The 14,389-nt window shown below is 39.7% G+C and overlaps 3 protein-coding genes across 3 annotated transcripts in view; 1 reads left to right on the top strand and 2 right to left on the bottom strand.

Moving 5' to 3' along the window:
* Positions 1-14,389, top strand: part of LOC106091921 (protein Wnt-5) — a 515,558-nt gene that overhangs the window by 218,201 nt on the left and 282,968 nt on the right. The window lies entirely within an intron of this gene.
* Positions 2,008-2,629, bottom strand: LOC106089093 (uncharacterized; the record flags this gene model as incomplete). Its single annotated transcript, NM_001311240.1, is given in 2 exon segments — positions 2,008-2,242; positions 2,321-2,629. Coding segments are annotated over 2 exon segments (372 nt in total). The 3' UTR covers positions 2,008-2,056.
* LOC106089092 (probable salivary secreted peptide) lies at positions 7,538-8,201 on the bottom strand. The gene is made up of 2 exons (XM_013254856.2): positions 7,889-8,201; positions 7,538-7,826 (listed from the first exon to the last, which is right to left on the bottom strand). The coding sequence occupies exons 1-2, from the start codon at positions 8,096-8,098 to the stop codon at positions 7,644-7,646; spliced, it is 393 nt and encodes a 130-aa protein (XP_013110310.1). The 5' UTR covers positions 8,099-8,201; the 3' UTR covers positions 7,538-7,643.

The following is a 14,389-nucleotide window of genomic DNA, read 5'->3' as shown; positions in this document are numbered from 1 at the left end:
CTATCCAGGAACTCCAAACAATCCGCCACGCACCTCGACCTCACCGTCCTCGACCCCAATTTCTTGAGCGCCGCCGTACAGTCCTGGCGCATTCGTGCGCTCCCTCATTCCCTTGAAATCCCTCAAGTCCGAAAACCTATGTCAACGTAAGATCGTGGAATCCGCCACGCACCTCGACCCCAAGGTCTTGAGCGCCGCCATACTGTCCTGGCGCATTAGTCCGCCCCCTCATTCCCTGTAATTCCCTCATGTTCAGAAACCTGTCAGCGTAAGACCGTGAACTTGAAGCCTATCGAGGACTCCAAACAATCCGCCACGCACCTTGACCTCACCATCCCCGACCCCAAGGTCTTAAGCTCCTCCATACTGTCCTGGCGCATTCGTCCGCCCCCTCATTCCCTGGAATTCCCTCATGTCCAAAAACCTATGTCAGCGTAAGATCGTGGAATCCGCCACGCATCTCGACCTCACCGTCCTCGACCTCACCTTCTTCGACCTCACCTTCTTCGACCTCACCGTCCTCGACCTCGCCGTCCTCGACCTCACCGTCCTTGGTTTTAGTGGCAGTCTGCCATCAGATGTCTTCACAACTTCTGCAAAAGTCGTTACTGGCAACCTTCAGTCTGTCAGCATGTTTGCCGATTAGTCAGCGATCCGTCATGACGGATACAATGACTAAGACGTCTGTTCTTGCCAGTGGCTGCAAAGTGGTGGATCTCTTCACGTTTAGATTAAGCCAAATAGGTTTGGAATGCTCACAGCCCCCCCTCTTTGTGACCATCTATCATTCGTTGCCCTTCGGGCCTGGCCCTGAAAACTTAGTTTACATGTCGCTAGAAGCATACCCTCAGATTCCTTAGTAAGGTAGTTCCTAGTCTCGCAAGCTGTGGCCCGGCATCCAGAAAAGGTGAATTTTGAACTTTTCAGCCATTTTTTTGGGGGTTACCCCCCCACTTCCTACCGAACATCCTCCTGCAGGCGCACAATGCCTTCCAACTTTTTTCCTCGGTGTTTCTCTTGCAGGACAGTTTCGAATCGGTAACTATGTCAAAGTACTTCGCCTCCTTCGACAGCCGCAGGGTGTGTCCGTCCAAGGACTGGAGTTTGAACTCCGGTATCCTATATCTACGCGTGAAGAGCCACCAGCTCCGTCTTCTCTAGGTTGGGCCTCAACCCATTTCTGGTAGCCCATCTCGACAACATCCTCAGTGACTATTTTACGACTTCGCTGATCGTCGACAGAAACCTGCCTCGGACCAGCAGCACGACGGCGTCCGCCGAGATTCATCAAGATTTCATTAATCACAAGTTTCCTTAGAATCGGCGAAAACACCCCTCCTTGGGGCGTTCCTCCAGCCACCCGCCTTCTGACCACACCATCTCCCAAGTTTGCTTCATTAATTCTGCCATAAACCATATTATTGGTCCACTGGGAGATTATGGGGTGAATCCCCGTGCGTTCCAGTGCGGCGACTATCGATTTTATCTCCACATTATTAAAGGCCCCCTCAAAATCCAAGAAGGCCGCCAAAGTGAACTCCTTCTGGCGGAGTACAGGTCTATCCGCCTGTCTTTCACTACAGATCAGGTTTTTAAGCCAAAGGCCTGAAAGGGCACCGAGGTTGTGCCAGTAGCCGAGTGGGTAGTGTGCTCTGACTGCCAGTGCGGAAGTCGTGTTTTCGATTCCCACCCAGGGCCTGATCTGGCGCTTGCACTAAAATTGTCTAAGAAAAAATGGTCACTCAAACCTAACCTAAGGGCAGAGAGCGGTGATTTCTCGACCGATGTTGATCTTGATGAAATCAAATTGAAATAAATGCCACGACGATGACAGACATGCAGCTCATTTAAGGGCATCTTACGATAGGCCTATTGATGTCACCGACGATTAATTTTCCATTGAAAGCATGGCTAATAGGAGTCCATCTTAATCTATGCTGAGTATGACCAATTTTTCAATATGGTGGTTTGATGATCTTTGTTCTCCATACAATAAAACTCAAAAAATACAAACACTCTGAGAAACTTCTTTTTATTCAAAATTGTGGCTTACTTTTCAAATCGAAGCCCTTCCGAAATATTCAATGGTCATATTCAAAGGCCTGCGTGTTTGAGATCTCACTTCAATGGTGGCATTAAAATGTCCAGGTCCTCCCTGCAGCAGGGTAGCTTGGCCAAAGTTTTTGGGGCCACCATAATCCGTAACACGAATGGCTGTCAAAATGTTGAAGTTTTCGTGACCCTAGAAAATTAAAAAGAAAAAACAGAAAATTCATAAATTATCTGCCCAAATTACCTACAAAACAAATGTCCTTTTTACCTTGGGAGGATACAAAATAGTTTCCTTATGCTTTGTAAACCAATTGGCGGGATGCTCCACACGATCACGAGCAATAACTCTATCAAAATATCCAATGTGTCCCCAAGTTGCATTGTTGCCCAAAACTCCAACACTTAATGCAAACACCGCAGCCAAAAGGACTAAGACACGTATTAAGGATTTCATTTTCTCACTTCAATAGTTGCAAAGTTCTAGAAGTTTAAATTTCGTAGTTGTTTGTTTTTTTTTTTTATTTCCCCCAAAAGCACAGGTGTTCTTAAATATTTTGTCCTCAATATCGTAGTACACTTTTTCATATGGCTGGCATCCGAAATATATCGCGTCTTATCTATTGCAATTACCTACTCTCTGAGATCTACAATATGTATGTGAGTCATGAATTTTCAAGTTTTCAACTTTATTAGTTGGATTCTTATCAATACAACAGGGGTTGTTGTGCAAATAGACTCTTAAGTAAATAAGCCGGAACAAAACAACACAGCTGGTTAAGGCAAATACGTATTTCATTTTTGTTTTCATAATCATAAAAATAAAAAAATTGGAAAAAAATCCCCGAAAGTCGATTTGCCTAAAAATAGGCTTTAAATTTTATTTTAGAAATAGGGATGCCCAGTCAGTGGCTACTTGAAAAAAAGTATCCATTAATAGGGTGGTTCTTCACTTGAACGTTATTTTTTTTATTAAAAACAAAAATATTTTTAATATTGAAACATTTAAAGAATGATCTAATCTCCTTAAGTTTAAAATTGGGGCTTAAGAGTGCAGCCAAGCATAATATGCATGCTAGAATAAGTTCAAAATTGCAGAAGAAATCTTAAAAGAAACTGAAATGGAAAACCATCCAATTTTAGTCATTTGACCACACTTTCAACAAGCCTAGACAAAGTCTTATACTGTAACACCATGACATAATCATTTTTGCCTAATCTAAATGTAAAAAAATACATAAACGATAAAAATTATTTTTTTATACTCTCCACCATAGGATGGGGGTATGCTTACTTCGTCATTCCGTTTGTAACACATCGCGGCGGCAGCGCAAGTTAATAGTTGTGCCTCAACATCGTCTGTGAAAGCGAAAAGTGTCCACTATACACTGCCATTTCATCACAGAGAAACGAGCAAAGACTGAAAATCGTTGAAAATTATTGTTAAAATTCGTGCTCTCTGACAACAGCTTGATTTGAATCCACTGTTCTATCTACAAATTCGGCCGAGCCGAATCTTATATACCATCCACCATGGATCACATTTGTCGAGCTCTTTACCCGGTATCTCGTTTTGGGCAAACAAAGGATAAGGGAAAGGAATTGCTATGTTGTTGGAACTATATCAAATTATGGTTCATTTCGGACCATAATTGAATTGAATATTGGAGGCCATATTAGAAGTCATTGTGTAAAATTTCAGTCAAATCAAGTAAAAATTGTGCCCTTTAGGGGCTGAAGAAGAGATCAGTTTATATGGGAGCTGTATTAGGCTAAAAACCGATTCAGACAATATTCGGCACGTATGTGGAAGGTCATGGGAAATGCCGTTGTACAAAATTTCAGTCATATCGGATAATAATTACGCCCTTTAGAGGCTCAAGAAGTCAAGATCCCAGATCGGTTTATATGGCAGCTATATCAGGTTATGGACCGAACGCTGATCGGTTTCCATCACATCTTTATCATGCTATGCATCGATTTCACCCGCACAATTGTTGAAAATCATAACAAAACACCTCATGCAAAATGTCAGCCAAATCGGATAAAAATTTCGTCCTCTAGTGACTCAAGAAGTCAAGATTCAAGATCGGTTTATATGGCAGCCATATCAGATTATGGACCGATTTAAATTATACTTGGCACAGTTGTTGGAAGTCACAACGAAACACGTCGTGCAAAATTTCAGCTTAATCGGATAAGAATTGCGCCCTCTAGAGGCTGAGGAAGTCAAGACCCCAGATCGGTTTATATGACAACTATAGCATGTTATGGACCGATTTAAACCATTCTTAGCAAAGTTGTTTGGGAATCGTAAAAAAAACTCCTCACGCAAATTTGCAGCCAGATCGGATAAAAATTGCGCCCTGTAGTGACTCAAGAAGTCAAGGTCCTAGATCGGTTTATATGGCAGCTATATCAAAACATGGACCAATATGGTCCATTTACAATCTTATCCGACTTACTCCTTTTAGAAGAATTTGTCTTTAAAAATAGAGATACTGAGCTGAAACTTTGCACATAATCTTTTTTTTTGTCCATAAGCAGGTTAAGTTCAAAGATGGGCTATATCGGACCATATTTAGATATAGCCCCTTTATACACCGATCCGTCGATTCGTCTTCGGCCCAAAAAAGCCACATTTATTATCCGATTTTGCTGAAATTTGGCACAGTGAGTGGCATTAGGCTCATCGACATTATTCTTCAATTTGGCCCAGATCGGTTCAGATTTGAATATAGCTGACATATAGCCCGATCCGCCGATTTAGGGTCCTAGGCTCATAAAAGCCACATTTATTATCCAATTTTGTTGAAATTTGACACAGTGAGTTGTGTTAGGCCGTTCAACATTTTTCTTCAATTTGCCCCAGATCGGTTCAAATTTGGATATAACTGCCATATAGACCGATCCGCCGATATAGGATCTTAGGCCCATAAAAGCCACATTTATTATTCGATTTTGCTAAAATTTGGCACAGTGAGTGGTGTTACGCTCATCGACATTATACTTCAATTTGGCCCAGATCGGTTCAAATTTGGATATAGCTGCCATATAGACCGATCTCTCGTTTTAAGGTTTTGGGCTCATAAAAGCCACATTCATTATCCGATTGTGCTGAAACTTGGGACGGTGAGTTGTGTTAAGCCCTTCGACATCTTTCTTTAATTTGGCCCACATCGGTTCAGATTTGAATATAGCTGCCATAAAGCCCGATCCGCCGATTTAGCGTCCTAGGCTCATAAAAGCCACATTTATTATCCGATTGTGTTAGGCCCTTCGACTTCCTTCTTCAATTTGGTATAGATCGGTCCAGATTTGTATATAGCTGCCATATAGACCGATCTCTCGATTTAAGGTTTTGGACCCATAAAAAGCGCATTTATTGTCCGATGTTGCCGTAATTTTGGGACAACGAGTTAAGTTAAGCCCCTCGACATACTTCTGAAACTTGGCCCAAATCGGTCCAGATTTGTATATAGCTGTCATATAGACCGATCTCTCGATTTCAGGCTTTGGGCCCAAAAAAGGCGCATTTATTGTCGGATGTCGCCGAAATTTGGGGCAGTTTGTTGTGTTAGTCCCTTCGACATCTTTCTTGAATTTGGCCCAGATCGGTCCAGATTTAAATATAGCTGCCATATAGACCAATCTCTCGATTTAAGGTCTTGCGCCCATAAAAGACGCATTTATTGTCCGATGTCGCCGAAATTTGGGACAGTGAGTTGCGTTAGGCTCCTCGACATAATTCTGAAACTTGGCCCAAATTGGTTCAAATTTGGATATAGCTACCATAAGGACCAATCTCTCGATTTGAGGTTTTTGGCCCATAAGAGGCGCATTCATTGTCCGATGTCGCCGAAATTTGGGACAGCGAGTTAAGCTAAGCCCCTAGACATACTTCTGAAACTTGGCTCAAATCGGTCCAGGCTTGTATATAGCTGCCATATAGACCGATCTCTCGATTTAAAATGTTGGGCCCATAAAAGGCGCATTTATTGTCCAATGTCGCCGAAATTTGGGACAGCGAGTAAAGTTAAGCCTCTCGACATACTTCTGAAACTTGGCCCAAATCGGTCCAGATTTGTATATAGCTGCCATATAGACCGATCTCTTGATTTAAGGTTTTGGGCCCATAAAAGGCGCATTTATTGTCCAATGTCGCCGAAATTTGGGACAGCGAGTAAAGTTAAGCCCCTCGACATACTTCTGAAACTTGGCCCAAATTGGTCCAGTTTTGGATATAGCTGCCATATAGACCGATCTTTCGATTTCAGGCTTTGGGCCCAAAAAAGGTGCATTTATTGTCCGATGTCGCCGAAATTTGGGGCAGTTTGTTGTGTTAGTCCCTTCGACATCTTTCTTGAATTTGGCCCAGATCGGTCCAGATTTAAATATAGCTGCCATATAGACCAATCTCTCGATTTAAGGTCTTGCGCCCATAAAAGACGCATTTATTGTCCGATGTCGCCGAAATTTGGGACAGTGAGTTGCGTTAGGCTCCTCGACATACTTCTGAAACTTGGCCCAAATCGGTTGAAATTTGGATATAGCTACCATAAGGACCAATCTCTCGATTTGAAGTTTTTGGCCCATAAGAGGCGCATTTATTGTCCGATGTCGCCGAAATTTGGGACAGCGAGTTAAGCTAAGCCCCTCGACATACTTCTGAAACTTGGCTCAAATCGGTCCAGGTTTGTATATACCTGCCATATAGACCGATCTCTCGATTTAAGGTTTTGGACCCATAAAAGGCTTATTTATTGTCCCATTTCGCCGAAATTTGGGGCAGTTTGTTGTGTTAGGCCCTTTGACAACCTTCTTCAATTTGGCTCAGATCGGTGCAGATTTGTATATAGCTGTCATATAGACCGATCACTCGATTTAAGGTTTTAGATTTGGATATAGCTGCCATATACAAAGATCTCTCGATAATTCTCAGTCAATCTCTGTTCGTTGATGTTCTTAAGGTTGGTTCTTTGTTGCAATCATCAGGAACTCTCTGGTTCTAATGAAAGGCAGGTAGAAAGGTAGGAAGGTCTGCAATCGAAATAACTTGTGCTGATATAGCTTCGGGTTTTTATTCCGCTAGATCTACTTAAAATGTCATGGCAATCAAGAATATATACACTTTGCGGGGTCTAAGATGAATATATCGAGGTGTTACAAACAAAATGAGGAAATTAGCATACCCGCATCTTTTGGTGGAGGGTGTTAAAATATTTGACCGCGAGCCTACACGATTATTTGAATATAGCAGTAATTAAAGTTTTTCTAGATGGTTAAACCACCATATTTAAGTTAATTACTTATAAATTGTTTTTTTTTGTTTATTGATTTTTGGCTCTCTGAAAATGTAAACAATTTAAATACGCCTGTTTTCTTTTCTAAACAAAAATATCAATTTTATTGCATTTTATGGTTAATTAGGAAAAACATTTTTTGTTATTTTCCACACTGACCTATAATAATTTAAATAACCACAGCATAATGCATAGAAAAAATGTTTAATTAAATATATTTAATATTTTTTTTTTTTAATCCTAACATTTTTTGTTATCGTTTGGCTTTTTGGCGAAATCAATTTCAAATATTTATATGCCATATATGTCAATAATAAAATTATAGCCATGATTGCGTTGAGATTTGAACTGAATGACCGCATAGTTAGTGCTGGGACCCCCATCCTTAAGGGTGGCATAGCCTCCGTTGCCATTGTCATATTGATCGGTGACTACAATGCGGGTAATGGTGCGGTCATAGTGTAAATCATTGGGCTGCAAAAAATCAAAAGTTTAAAAAATTGTTTGGGGATTAATATTGGGTTTCCATGCTATACCTTTACACTGTAAATGAATTTCCCTTCCACTATTTGCATGGGTTTAAATTTCTCCATTGCCGTAAACCGTCCCAAATGCACTTCTCTTGGCCCTTGGGCACCAAAGGTTACATGATGGCTTTTATCGTTGACACTTTTAGCCGCCGAAACAGTGTCGTTTGCCAATAAGCCCAATAGTACAATGACTAGTATAGGGGAAATCCGTAACATTTTCTAGCACTCAATTTAATCGCAAGACTGAATATTGATTTTATAAAGATTTCATATAGTCTTTGCTTGGTCTACCAGTAGCAGTGAGTGAGCAGTTGTCGCATTTGCTAATTGCTGAGATTATTTTTATCAGTTTTTTTTTTTTTTTTGATTATTAATATAAACAAACCACAGTAGTGAATAGACTGCCTCATGGAATGTTGGAAAAAGCAGTTCAGTGGCTTTCTAGGGCAAATTCTTTGATTTGTCATATGGTTGTTGGTTGCGCACTTGCTTTTTTTATGAGATAAAAATGGCTAAAAATGAAAGAGTATAGGAAAAACTGTTGGGATTATCGTGTCAAGAAGGTTCCACTGAAAACAGAAACATATTTACCGGCTTACATCCACTGATGATGACAACAAAGTAAACAAGTAAAATGGCGTTAAGTTCGGCCGGGCCGAGGTATGTCAAGGGGCTTAACTTAACTCACTGTCTTTAATGTCGGCGACATCGGACAATAAATGCACCTTTTATGGGCCCAAAACCTTAAATCGAGAGATCGGTCTATATGGCAGCTATATCCAAATCTGAACCGATCAGGACCAACTTAAAGAAAGATATGCAAGGGCCTAAGACAACTCACTGTCCCAAATTTCAGCAAAATCCAATAATAAATATGGCTTTTATGGGCCTAAGACCCTAAATCGGAGGATCGGTCTATATGGCAGCTATATCCAAATCTGGACCGATCTGGGCCAAATTGACGAAGGATGTCAAAGGTTCTAACACAACTTACTGTCCCACATTTTAGCAACATCGGACAATAAATGCGCTTTTTATGGCCCCAAAACCTTAAATCGAGATATCGGTCTATATGGCAGCTATATCCAAATCTGAACCGATCAGAACCAACTAAAAGAATGATATGCAAGGGCCTAAGACAACTCGCTGTCCCAAATTTCAGCAAAATCGGATAATAAATGTGGCTTTTATTGGCCTAAGACCCCAAATCGGAGGATCGGTCTATATGACAGCTATATTCAAACTGGACCGATCTGGGCCAAATTGAAGAAGGACGTCGAAGAGCCTAACACAACTCGCTGTCTCAAATTTCAGCAACATCGGACAATAAATGCGCTTTTTATGGCCCCAAAACCTAAAACCGAGAGATCGGTCTGTATGGAAGCTGTATCCAAATTTGGACCGATCTGTACCATATTGCAGAAGTATGTCAAGGGGCTTAACTTAACTCACTGTCTCAATGTTTTAATTAGCAAAGGATAGAAGTACCGAGTATCACCATTTTCACAGACCACTGTGCATTCTAGATTGCAAATTGCAAATTTTGCCCATGAACATTCCACTAAGGAACAAGGGCTAACTTCTCACATATCAATGAGTGCAGTCCAATTCAAGTTTAAGCTCAATGATAAGGGGCCTCCTTTTTATAGCCGAGTCCGAACGGCGTGCCGCAGTGCGACACCTCTTTGGAGAGAAGTTTTTACATGGCATAGTACCTCACAAATGTTGCCAGCATTAGGAGGGGAAAGCCACCGCTAACAATTTTTTCTGATGGTCTCGCCAGGATTCGAACCCAGGCGTTCAGCGTCATAGGCGGACATGCTAACCTCTGCGCTACGGTGTCCTCCATGCATGCTAGATACAGGTGGTAAACTAATTTAGCGACTGATTAAGCCAACAGATTTCGATCAGGAAAATCGACACTAGGAGCTTTAAAAGAGTTGGTAGACAAAGTGCAGGCGGCACTAAACGACATACAGTGGGACAAAATCGAAAAAAAGCTAGTAAAAATATGCCATGTGAGAACGGGTAGAGATGTATCTTTGAAATTTGATATGGTTAGAGCTGAGCTGTTAGCGAGATTGTGTGCTCTAGGTTATCCGGGCGCCTTTTGGCAGGCCCTTAAATTGGTCACCTCAGTATTTCGAGGTGACCAAATTGTTGGACTGCCAAATCTTTATCTTCATCTTTGAAAAACCTTTAGACCTAGATGAGTATATTCAAGAACTACCTGTAAGATCGGGTACTTATCTACGACACAATCCAAGGCGTAGAAAGAATGTTAGTTACCCCAGTAGCCGCACAGGTATCCACTTGGGCGAGGAAGGCAACCTTCAACGAGATTTTGAGATTAGACATGTCTGACGATACCTAATGTGTTAAGCAGATGACATCGCAGCAGGGACAAAGGCAAGAAACGCAGAAGAGGCCTAACGCAAATTACGCCAAACTATGATCCACACATAATTTAGAGCGAAAGGACCAGCGCTACAAGGGAGACCCTTTAGATCAAACGACTACAACATAACACACACATAGAGCTGGCCGGACTCACATAAAACGCAACTGACTATCCAAAAACAAAGCTGCTTGGAAACTCTTGGGTGTCCTTCTGACTATAGCTAAAGGTTTCACTTATCTCCATTATATTACTAAGAATACAACAACACCTGGACATATTTTTTGACACGTTCTACCCAGAATTCAAACCCTGGCGTTTAGAGGAATAAGCGGACATGTTAAACTATAAGTATGGTCCACCCAGATTCACCACTTTCTTAGAGTTGAACTGCTCAATCAATCATATTGACGATGATGACATACTTTTTTTTCGTATTCTATTTGGACTTGGCACCAACATTCTACAATTCTCTCTGCACTATCTCATGCAATGTGAACTCGTAGCATTTCAGCAATAATGAGATAATGAACTTGTTATTTGTCGCCTAAACATTCAATTTGTAAGTGATAATTGGCAGTTTTTGGGAGTTGTATTACACAAGGCAACATTGCTATCAATTGTGACACAAAAAGTGGGTCAAACTGGAGTTGCTGTACAAAAACTGCAGTTATGCAACAATTTTATCTCTATGATAAAATTACATAAATTTTGCTATAAATACTAACCAACAATAGGCGAACGACACACAGTTTATGAACATCTCTGCAAAGTGCTACTTCAATTATATCAACTGGAAAACTTTGATTTTCTAAAAATGGCCAAATTCACTTCCTTTATCTTTGTCATTTTGGCTGCTTCATTTGTATCCTTGTGTTTGGCCAATGGCAATGATTACCAATGGGGATCGATTGGAGCCGCCGATACTTTAATGGCCAAAGAACTGGTTCATAGAACAGGATTCTTGGGTACTGTAACCACTGAGGATTATGTTTATCAACAAGCTGTAAGTTGAATTTAGTTTTTGAAAATTTCGTTTTTCTTAAATTTTGTATCTCTTTAGGGCGTGGCCGCACCTCTTATGATTCATTACATTAAAATCAACGATAAGAAAAAATTCAAAGGTGCTACGGCCACTATCACCAGCGGCGGTGTGGGATTTACTGAAGTTACCATTAGATTTACTAGCCTAAGAGGTTCGGGCATCAAGAGCCAGGTGGAGATCTATGGATCTGTTTGAAGACTGACTTTTACACAGAAGTTCATGGAAATATTTTTTTATGTAATATTTTATAATAAGATTTGTAGATGTAAGATAAAGATTGATGTATGAAAATAAAAAATAAATAAATAAAAAAAAAACAAACAAATAATCTAGTTAAATGTTAACCTTGTTAACTTCAAAGATTTTTGATGGAAATTTTTATGAAAATGAACTTTTTTAATATTGCAGTTTGAACATAAACTTAAATTTTTCCAAATTTCCCCTAAAAAGGAAAAGGAAAAAAGGAAAATCCAAAATTTTGAAATTTAGGGGAACGCTCCCCCCACCCCCAAATGCCCCTCGAACGGGCATATTAAAATATACATTTTTTCCAAATTTCCCATAAAAACGCACTTTTTAAATGAAGTATAATGGAAAATCCAAAATTTTAAAATTTAAGGGGAACGCCCCACCCAAATGCCCCTCGAACGGGCATGTTGACCGATTTGGACATTAAGGGTATTAAATTAAGGGAATTTGGGAATGGAATCCCAAAAAAATGAATTTTTTAATGAAGTATAAAGGAAAATCCAAAATTTTAAAATTTAAGGGGAACGCCCCACCCAAATGCCCCTTGAACGGGCATGTTAAAATTTAAATTTTTTCCAAATTTGCCATAAAAACTGATTTTTGAATGAAGTATAATGGAAAATACTAAATTTTAAAATTTAAGGGGAACGCCCCACCCAAATAACCCTCGAACGGGCATGTTGATCGATTTGGACATTATGAGTAATAAATAAAATGTATTTGGGAATGGAATCCCACAGAAAGGTTGTTTTAATGAAGTATAAAGGAAAATTCAAAATTTTTAAATTTAAGGGGAACGCCCCACCCAAATGTCCCTAGAACGGGCATGTTGAAATTTATATATGTTTTCCAAATTTCCCATAAAAACGGACTTTTTTAATGAAGTATAATGGTAAATACAAAATTTTAAAATTTAAAGGGAACACCCCACCCAAATAACCCTCGAACGGGCATAATAATCGATTTGGACATTATGAGTATTAAATTAAATGTATTGGGGAATGGAATCCCAAAAAAATTAATTTTTTAATGAAGTATAAAGGAAAATCCAAAATTTTAAAATTTAAGGGGAACGCCCCACCCAAATGCCCTTCGAACGGGCATGGTGAAATTTAAATTTTTTCCCAATTTCCCATAAAAAAGGACTTTTTTAATGAAGTGCAATGGAAAATCCAAAATTTTAAAATTTAAGGGGATCGCCCCACCCAAATGACCCTCGAACGGGCATGTAAACCGATTTGGGCATTATGGGTATTAAATTAAAGGTATTTGGGAATGGAATCCCATAAAAAAGTACTTCTTTAATAAAGTTTAATGGAAAATCCAAAATTTTAAAATTTAAGGGGAACGCCCCACCCAAATGCCCCTCGAACGGGCATGTTGAAATTAAATTTTTTTTCCAAATTTCCCATAAAAACGGACTTTTTTAATGAAGTATAATGGAAAATACAAAATTTTAAGATTTAAGGGGAACGCCCCACCCAAATGACCCTCGAACGGGCATGCAAACCGATTTGGACATTATGGGTATTAAATTAAAAGTATTTGGGAATGGAATCCCATAAAAAAGAAATTTTTTATTGAAGTATAATGGAAAATCCAAAATTTTAAAATTTAGGGGAACGCCCCCCAAATTGTTCCTCGAACGGGCAATATAAAATTTTTGCAAATTTCCCATAAAAAATTACTTTTTTAATGAAGTGCAATGGAAAATCCAAAATTTAAAAATTTAAGGGGATCGCCCCACCCAAATGACCCTCGAACGGGCATGTAAACCGATTTGGGCATTATGGGTATTAAATTAAAGGTATTTGGGAATGGAATCCCATAAACAGGGTTTTTTTTAATGAAATGTAAAGTAATATCCAAAATTTTGAAATTTAAGGTGACGCCCCACCCAAATGCCCCTCGAACGGGCATGTTAAAATTTAAATGTTTTCCAAATTTCCCATAAAACGGACTTTTTTAATGAAGTATAATGGAAAACCCAAAATTTTAAAATTTAAAGGGAACACCCCACCTAAATGCCCCTCGAACGGGCATGTTGACCGATTTGGACATTATGGGTATTAAATTAAAGGTATTTGGGAATGGAACCCCATAAAAAAGGATTTTTTTTATGAAGTATAATGGGAAATCCAAAATTTTAAAATTTAAGGGGAACGTTCCCCAAATGCCCCTCGAACGGGCATATTGACCGATTTGGACATTATGGGTATTAGATTTAAGGTATTTGGAAATGGAGTACGAATCTGATATGAAACTATGCCTCCAAATGTTTGGAAGTCACTCAACTGAAAAAGACCTAAAAGGGAAATATAGACATGTTTACATATACATAAATACATTGGTCCACAGGGCGCGCGTGCATTGGCAAGATATCCGCCTATGACGCCAAACGCATGGATTCAAATCTGAAAATTATTTCAGCGGTGGGTAACCGCTTACAAATGCTGGCGACATTTCTACGATATTCTCTCACAAGTGGTGTCGCTAAGCGGCACGCCATTCAGACTCGGCTTAGAAAAGAAGCCGCCATATCATTGAACTTAAACATAAGTTGGACTACACTCTTTGATATGAGAGAAGTATCCACTGTTTCTTAATGTTCTTGGGAAAATATGTATGAAATATTTGTGAACGATGAGACCCCGTCTTTACTGCAGACAGGAATCTTTTCCGATTCATTTCATAGCGGTTTGTATTGGAGTGAGTCTCTTTTAGGGAGAGATTTGTGCCACTACAATGGCTTCAGTCGATATCCTGAATTTGATATGGGACCACCGAAACCCAGTGTCTTATAACGACAACGTTT

This window comes from Stomoxys calcitrans, chromosome 5 (assembly GCF_963082655.1).
Source record: "Stomoxys calcitrans chromosome 5, idStoCalc2.1, whole genome shotgun sequence".
Lineage (NCBI taxonomy): Eukaryota > Metazoa > Arthropoda > Insecta > Diptera > Muscidae > Stomoxys > Stomoxys calcitrans.
Note: the sequence above shows the minus strand (reverse complement) of the source record. Positions and strands in the feature narration are given on the sequence as shown.

Excerpts from the sequence above, each read along its gene's own strand:
- LOC106089092 (XM_013254856.2), bottom strand. The coding sequence starts at position 8,098 with ATGTTACGGATTTCCCCTATACTAGTCATTGTACTATTGGGCTTATTG. Across the intron at positions 7,827-7,888 it reads AATTCATTTACAGTGTAAAG|CCCAATGATTTACACTATGA; the intron begins GTATAGCATGGA and ends GATTTTTTGCAG.